At 37.3% G+C, this 8953-nt stretch overlaps 1 protein-coding gene across 1 annotated transcript in view; it reads left to right on the top strand.

Moving 5' to 3' along the window:
• Positions 1 to 8606, top strand: part of PDLIM5 (PDZ and LIM domain 5) — a 130137-nt gene extending 121531 nt beyond the window's left edge. The window contains 3 exon segments of the mRNA XM_082758810.1: positions 644 to 764; positions 4530 to 4645; positions 5321 to 8606. Of these exon segments, the coding sequence (XP_082614936.1) occupies positions 644 to 764; positions 4530 to 4645; positions 5321 to 5410 (327 nt within the window). The 3' untranslated portion in view covers positions 5411 to 8606.
• The last annotated feature ends 347 nt before the right edge of the window (positions 8607 to 8953 follow it).

Raw genomic sequence — 8953 nt, 5'->3', positions numbered from 1 at the left:
CCTTAACTGAGCTGAACACTGGGAAACACAGGGTTTGGCTAGAGTCAAAATACTGAACTATTCCCTATGGTACTATCGATAGAAAGACGCATTATCCTACTCGGCACTAATATTGCTAATTTGAGCCTGCCAGCTCTTCGTCTGCTGCTTTACTGCAGAAAGCGATGTGTCTGTAGTCTTATGTAACTGGGGTTATGCAGGGCTTTGGCAGTGTCATATTTGGCACTATATCATCTTCTAAAACAATACAGAGCAGTTGTAATTTTTGACATGATGTCTTCTGATTAACTATTTGCAGACTTCAGGTCAAAGAGACTTCTCTTAATATTTCAGGGGACTGTTCCGGGTGAGATCCTAAGTAAGATGAAGAAGGGGAACAAAAGAACTGTTAAACATGTCCAACTCTGGTTTTTGGAAGGTTCACATAGAGCTGCTTCTGACCAAAAAAAAAAAAAAAAAAAAGATGTACAATACATAATTCGCTTCGTAGACTTTAACTTTAGCAGTAACTGCATGCACAGCTCATTTTCAAAGTAGCAGTAGGAAGTATTCTTGAAATGAACCACGTGTAGAAGCACTGTCACCACAATCTAGTCGTCACATCAAAATAATGTGTTAATAACTCATTTTCTAATCCCCACAGGAAGTAATAAATGCTTTGAAACAAACTTGGCACGTTTCCTGCTTCGTGTGTGTGGCCTGTCATAACCCCATCCGCAATAATGTCTTCCACTTAGAAGATGGTGATCCCTACTGTGAGACGGGTAAGGAGTAACACAAGCAAAGTTTAGTGCAGCTGCGCAGAGAATCAGAGCTTAATAAGGTTTAAAAAATAATATGAATTTCTTTTTCTCAAGCTTCACCTCAGTAGAAGCGTCCCAGCAAATTCATGTAACTTTGACAGTTCAGTTCACACTAACAACAAATGCAGTAGACGCTTTGAGTTTGCAACAGGTTTCTTTTGCAGGGAAGATGGGAAGTATTTCTTCATCAGCTTCTGTAGGAGCAGGCTTCTTGTCACTGGCTTTATTTGTTATTTCTGTTAGGCTCTCAGCTGTAGGTGTTACAGCAAAGTGTTAATTTTAGGTTGATTTTCTGGTTGGCTTTAAAATAGTTTATGTAAATCTACTTATTTACAAAACAAGCAAAAACCAGTAAAGCAAACTGTTTTACTCTGAATAGTAAAAACAGCAGGAAAGCTGCCTCCAAGAACAAGAAGTCTGCCCAGGGAGTTTTTTTGCAAGATCAGAGATAACATCTGTCAAACATAAGCTTAAGAATAAAAAAAAATAAATAAAAAATCTGTGTTGGGTTGAAAAATATAACAATAAGATTATAGCACTTGAAAGTCCGATGAGCATAATATGTAGAAAATGTGGTTGTAGATATTCAGGGGAAATCTAGTTAATCTAGTTTTTTGGGGGTTTGTTTTTTGTGCTTTTTTTTTTTTTTTTTTTTTTTTTTTTTAGCACTTCCAACTGACTGTGTCTTTTCAATTAACATGATCAGATTTTATTTCTGTTGATTTCTTAGTTTGCCTAAAACATTTCATGTACCCTTCTGAGCTACGACAGAAATAGATGTCATTTGTAAAACAATTCTGCATAATGCAAAAAAAAACTAGTATGTATTAAAATTGTCTGTTTTTGTCACTGCATATTATTTACATCCATGACAGAATTGTCAATCAAACCTTTTCTGTGTTTTTAATTTGCTATAAGGAACATTGTAATCTAGCTAGAGGTAGAAGTGGGTTGACCAGGAAGAAATCTAGCTTGAAATCCTAGTGACTTATTTGGGGCTAAGATTTCCTCTGGGCTGGTCCAGTTGTTCACAGTGGTGCTATGAAGAGCTGTAGATACTGAAAATATGAGGAAGGCAGGCAAAATTTACCCAAATTTTCTGTCAGGGTGGATTTGATGAGGTGTTGGCAGATATGAAAGGACAAAGTAGGTTACTTTGTAGGTTACTAAGTCACTGTCACAAGTAGGGTAACATGTTGCTCCTATTGAATTTGCGGAGCAGCAGAGGAAATGGATATATGAGCAGCATCCTCCAGTGTGACAGCATAGTGAAATTTCATCCTGAAGCAGTCTGAAGCCCCTCATCTTGGATGATGCAAAAATAGTACCGGAGGGATCAATAACTCCCCTTTGGGTGGAAAGCTCATGACCGGGTTTGTACTGCTAGTATTGAATTCTTGTTTCTGCCACCAAATGACCCGTATGTTGTGCGGTGCATTGATTTGTGCTACTGTTACAGCTCCCATGCACAATATGCACATTTTTGCATACTTTGAGTAGAAAACAGAGGGATAGAAAGACAAGAATATTACCCTTTTCATGAAGTTTCTGAGATAAAAAGTTGCTAGCAGAAGTTAAGGCAGACACATTCTGTGAGGTGCTTTGGCAATGATGTGTTGTAATGGATCTGGGTCTCTAACTAGATGTTAATTTGAGATATATTCACTCTTCAAAGACTTTCAGTCCAGCTGGAGTTAAGAGTCTGTGACTAATTTTAAAGAAATAGAGAATAGAAGTCATTGCCAACTTTCCTTCTTCCTAGTGCAATGAAGGGTTCTAATTTTAAATTTGTATTAGAAATTGTAACAGTGTCAGTTATTACTATTAGGGGGATTTAATCTGCAAAATGTCCCATTGCTGGACATGGATGCTAAAATTAAACTAAATGTGCGGATATATACAACTTTGAACATCCCAGTGCAGTTAGGAACCTGCTTTCAAAAATGCTGCATGAAAAAAGCATTAATATGTTACTTTATGAGAAGTCTGTGTTGGAAGACTTCTGTGGTATCACAATTCAAGCACGTGAATGCAAAAGAAAGCTGATGCCCTTCATTCTGCCTTATCTGTTGTTCTTTCTTTGGACCAAAAGCCAAGAAACTTATCAGCACAAACTACAGTGCACATTACAAAAGGTTGTAGTGGCTGGCACCAGAAAAATATCAGTAAAAGATTGCATGTGAACATGAATGTGAAGAGCTGAAAGGGTATAATCATGAGACCATGTCCTTCAGGGGTTTTGGACAGAGGCATTCTGCCATCTGTCACTTTTATTGTATGTTTTCTGATTATACATTTGCAAATTCATGCCAACAACATTACATTAAGGAAGGTGATTTCTGAAGGTGTTTCTTGCCACTATTAGCCTTCAAGGACTTTGCTTTTGCAGAGCACTTGCATTCCCAGTCTTGCCTAAATTCCTTCTGTGATGCTCTTTGAGGTCATTATATGAGATACAGTTTTACTAAACCAAAACAGACTTCTCCCTGTGCTTGGCACACATGATAAGCCTTTGTTGTCTCTGCTGCAGTAAACACCAGAGTGTGTGTCTCTGGATTATCTAGTAGAGAAGCAGAATCTCCTTGTACCCTGCTTGTTACTCCTTGTAAGGCTCCTTGAAAACAGGTATTGACATCTGATGTCCCTGGCAGTGCCAGAGTGTTGGTATAAAGGATAGAGTCCAGTGCTTTATTAGGGTTGTCACTTTGTAATCCATTTTATGAAGGTGACGTTATATATTTGGAATGGCAGCACGCTTATCCAGAATTCTCTCTGCTGTTGTGTTCTGTGCAGGAAAAACAAACAAACAAAACCCACAACATTTAGAGTTGAAATAAATGGGAAAGACCAGACAGCTTAGGGACAAACTTAGGTCTGCACAGGTGGGCAGTGGAGGGCTGCAGTAACTCACAGTCTGCGATATGGCCCTGTGCACAGAGATGCAAGCTTCCCATGTGGAGAGAACTTGGGAATGGGGATGGTTGTAAGTGCCTCCTACCCAACCTCATACATACCTCTTACCCTGCTGCTCTGTCCTGCTTTCTCCTTTTCAACCTTTCTGGTGCCCAGAAGTGAATGGTGGGAATACCTTTCTATGACACCAGTCACTGAAACCCTACTGGTGTCTTTTGTTAAACTTGGTAAATATGCTTGCTAAGTCTCCAGGTTTTGTTTGGTTGATTTTTAAAGATCATGCAATAAGCTTTAGTGACTAGAAAACTCATCTTATTTAATTCAAATCACTCTGTTCAGGACAGGAGCCTAACAATTACATGAAGTACAAAGCAGTCCGGGACAAATACTGTGCCAGAATGCATGCAAACCTTGCTGAGGAGGTTTGTCATGTAAACAGGCAATAGGAAGCCTGGGTATGCTTTCAAAGCAGAGCCTGAGAGAGCACAAGTAGCATGCAGAGTCTGTGCTGGTGCTCTGCAAGGAGTGCATTTCCCCCCCGAGTGCACTATTGATCTCAAGGAAATGAAACACCAAGACGGTGGAAGCACTGCTTGGTTGAAAGGATAAGGAAGGGGAATAGAAGCGAATTACTGAGGAAAAGATGACATCGCTGTCATTCAGCCTAGGACCTCTTTATTCAGTGCACCCAATCTCATAAAACTTGACAGGACAAGTGCAAACCCAACGCTATTGAAAGAAAAGAACAAAACTTTCAGAGTCAGTCTTCCTTTTCTGTGTATGCTTCATCTTTAAAATTGGTGTTTGTTGCAGATTACTATGCCCTCTTTGGTACTATGTGCCATGGCTGCGAATTCCCCATTGAAGCTGGAGATAGGTTTCTTGAAGCCCTGGGCCACACTTGGCATGACACTTGTTTTGTATGCTCGGTAAGTAAAGCTGTTCTTCTTGTTAAACTAATCCATAGCAGCAGTACTTGTGCTAACATGACCAATATGGGACTTACAGCTAAAATGTCTTTCAGTCCTCAGAACCCAAACAAAAAGCACTTTTACAGTTTTTTAGAAGGTGTATCTCTATTGTGGGCTGTTGGCACCAGTCCAGATCATTTGGGGTGGGTTGCAGCACTGTGTCTTAGCATTTAACCCTTGACATTTGTTTCCCTAGAACAAATGTAGAAGGCCATAAAGGAACAGGCTGCATTTCTAAGGTATCAAGAGCACTTTTGACATAAAGACACTGTAGTCAAAGAGTATCACCTGCTAATATTTGTTGGGTTAAAAAAAAAAAAAAAAAAAAAAAAAAAAAGGAACCCAAATCCTAATGATGGGATTTTATTTTATTTTTTCAATACTGAACTAACTCTACTCTGAGTTAAGAGCCTATAGACTTAAAGAGGAAGGCTATGCTTACATCAGCCATTAATTTTACATCAAAAAGAAAAAAAGAATATCCCTCAGGAAAAAAAAAAAAAAAAAGTAATAATTCTTAATCTTTGAATATACTGGTGCATAGTGCAATGCCATGATTAGGCATTCCGAATAACATGTGGTATAATTCATCCATCTCAATTGGGTGACATTTTCTTTTTGATCCCATTTCAGGTATGCAGTGACAGTTTGGAGGGTCAGACTTTCTTCTCCAAGAAGGACAAGCCACTGTGCAAGAAACATGCTCACTCTATCAACATCTGATGCTTGGAGCTCATCCTGTTTAGCAAATGTACTGAGCAGAAAGAAAGGTTAAAATGTCCATGTTCGATTGTTAGTCAAAGTTATTTATATATGCTTTTCTAAAAATGGAAGACAAATGTGGAAATTTTAGTGATTTTGTACACTATTTTTAGAGTGTTTGTCGGTTAGGGGTTTGCTTCATAAAAAGCTGGGAATCAGGAATTACACCCAAGTGAAAATATTAGAGTGGCTTTACTTCGCTACTTGTAACGTTACTGTATTGGTCTCATGATTTTATGACCACATTCGTATATGCTTCAATATGAGAAGTGAAGTTTCTCTAAAAACGAGTACCTGATTTTAAATTGTTGGTTTTGCTGCTATTCAACAAATAAAAGGAGATTGGCTTCAGTGGTCCAGATCACTTTATTGTGCTGATGTTTTTTAAGGTGTGTCTGGAAGTACTGAAGCTAAACTCCATTAAAGAGGAACTCAAAGCAATGATAAGATTAGGTGGAATGTAGTTCAACAACTAATATTTTCATCTGATGCTCAGCTTCATTAAGCCTCCTCCACCATTACACATACCTGTGCCTTTGGCAGTTAGATCTCCAATGGGTCTGCAGAGGACAGAGATTTTTACAAAGCCATCGAGTGATGGCTGCGCTAGTGAGCACGGATGATTTAAAGATGCCAGTTGGAAGAAAACATAGATGGGATACTGTTCCTTAAACCACAGCATGTGCTACCAGAATACTAGCCAAAATAAAGCAATAGTGAGAGTGTGCTTAACAAGACAAAAATGTCAGATCAACTCTGAAGTATAAGGGAGTGGGTACTATATTCTTATGTTCACAGTTCAAGTTTTAGATAGTTTTCAGTGCCTTGGAAAGGGGAAAATGCATTGAATCTGCATGTAACAGTGTTTTACATCCAGAATGTGAGACTTTGGTGTTTAATAAGGAAAACTTCTGAAGTGCAACTGAGGACATTGTTTTTCTCTCAGTACATTCTTTATGATGTAGCTCATGAATATGTATATTGGTGGTTTGCCAGGTAGCATACTATAAAATTATTTTCTTGCTCAGCTGTTATGATTTTTATTAGTTTATTTTTTTCTCTTTTCCACCAGATGTAAGGAATGTATTGTTAAATAATATAATAATGAGTTAGGCAGTCCAGTATCTCTCAGTTCTTGCAAGGGAACAGAGACAATACTGTCATTATGCATTTACTGCAAGCCAGGAGATGTTGCCAGTCCTGTGGCTTGATATGAATTTTGCCACAGTGTCAGCACAAGACCCATGCACCAGCTAAGTCCCACTTACCTTCAGATTAGGGTTTAAGTGGTATGGAGCAATAGTAGGCATATAGGGAAAGGGTGATAACCCTCTGCACAGGGTGAATTTTACTCCAGCAGAGCTGCACAACAGAGAAGGAGGCCCTCTCGGGGCCAGATTAGACTCCTGATGCAAACTGAATTTACATGGTATTAAGTTCAAGTTAGATGTCAGAGCTGAATTGCTATGCTTTAGTGCTACTTCCAGTAGACTTTAGAAGTGCACTGGGTGGTTGTTTGTTTTGTTTTGTTTGTTTGTTTTAATTATTGATAAAATGGAGAGGTTTATCCATAAAATCATGAGGACAATTACAAAAAAATACTATGGTTGAGTAAAGCAATTGTAACAAGAAACATCAACACAAGAGACAATTACAAAAAAATACTATGGTTGAGTAAAGCAATTGTAACAAGAAACATCAACACAAGAGACAATTACAAAAAAATACTATGGTTGAGTAAAGCAATTGTAACAAGAAACATCAACACAAGAGGGGGAGGAAAAAAAAACACATCAAAATTGCTGTACTGAAATACAAAAAGATATTTCTTATTAATTCAGTAAGACAGATTCATGTGATGGGCCATTTTACTTTATTTCCTGAAGTTGTTTTTCTTCAATACTACTACGTTTCTGTTTAAACTTCTGGTGGTATGGAAGAAATGTCATAAAGCTGTTTAAAATGTTTACACTCTTATATGTACACCCTTCTGTGACTGTGGCTGAAAATCAGGAGGATGAGGGCAGACTAGACAAGATACAGCAGTATGAGCCAGCTTGCTTTTGAAATTAGTGGAATGTGGAGCAATGAGTCCTAAAGACTAGGTGTCAGTACAGCTGTATTGCACATGCATGAGGAAAGAGGATGGGAATGCACATGATAAGGTAATTTCTGTAATTCAGACCTTGCTATTTTGAAGTAGGATAGAAGCTATTCAGTGGACACAATGTTTGCCAGTGTCCATAAAGACTTTATTTTTTATTTTTTTTTAATTTTTATTGGATTTATGTTTCTAATACATATGCTCTAGGTTTGAAATTTCACGGTTTTTAATGAATATGAGCACAAACACCTGAAAGGCTCCAGTAGTACTGCTTCACTTAGCTGCTTTGCTTTTTAGTTTCTGCTTTGTCTATTTGTTTTAAATTTAAAAAGGAAGCATAGAGTCAGTGATACATACTGAAAATTTAATGGGTCTCTCAAATTATATAAATCAACTAAAGCAAAAAGGAACATAATGTTTATCATGATTTTAATAAGTGAGATTTTAGTAGAGCACTTTATAATAATGCCATATATCTCACTGAATATTTATTACTTTTTTGTTGTTTAGGACTATTTCATACCAGTATCTTTGTATTTTGTTTTATTTGTAAGCCTGCCTATTTACCTCTAGAATTTTTTGGTGTGTCAGTGTGTGTATTTATATATACTTATCTATGTATGCACACATATGTGTGTACAGTGAGACGTACATATATATGCACATATACATGTGTATATTTGATTGCAGACTTGAGATAGCAAAATCAGCACCGTTCTATTGTCATCTGGGGATAAGATTTTCAACTATTTTTCATAAAACAGATCTACAGCATTCATGTTTTGAAGGATAGTTAAAAAGCCAGGAGAACCCTGTTAATAATCTAACTACTGTAGGGTTTTGCATGCATTTTCAGTCAGTAATTACTTTTTCTTCCAAAACTGTGCCTGTTAAAAGAATTGGGTTTAACTCTGAAGGTAGAAGGTCTTTATTAGTCGAATAATTGAATCGTGATGACACTTTCAATATATTGTAACTAAATAATTCAGAAATACGTGTAAATATAATAAATGCTTAATATAACAATGCAATAAACGTAAAAGCAAAACTTGAGTAGCGGTCCAGTGTGTGTTGGTCTGTTCAGCTGTGTACCTGTCTCCTGATGGGGCTACTCACATCTAGCCATGTGGATGGCTTTGCTAACACGTAAGAAGGGGAACTACATCAGTTCACAGATTAGTTTCTTGAATTTCATTTTTTTTTTTTTTCATTGTTTTACTCTAAGAAGTCAGCTGTTAATTCTTGGTGATTTTTGTGTTTCTGTTTAATAGTCTTGGGTGTCAAATGTTGGCTGTTCACATTTGCAAATGTAATAATAATTTAAAAACAAAACAACAACAGAGAAAACCACAACATGGAAAACAGAACTTGCTATCTGTCCTCAGCTGTTTTGCAATTAG

This window comes from Aythya marila, assembly GCF_965140915.1.
Source record: "Aythya marila genome assembly, chromosome: 4".
In the NCBI taxonomy this organism is placed as follows: Eukaryota; Metazoa; Chordata; class Aves; order Anseriformes; family Anatidae; genus Aythya; species Aythya marila.
The sequence above is the reverse complement of the archived record's forward strand: the minus strand, read 5'-3'. Positions and strand labels throughout refer to the sequence as shown.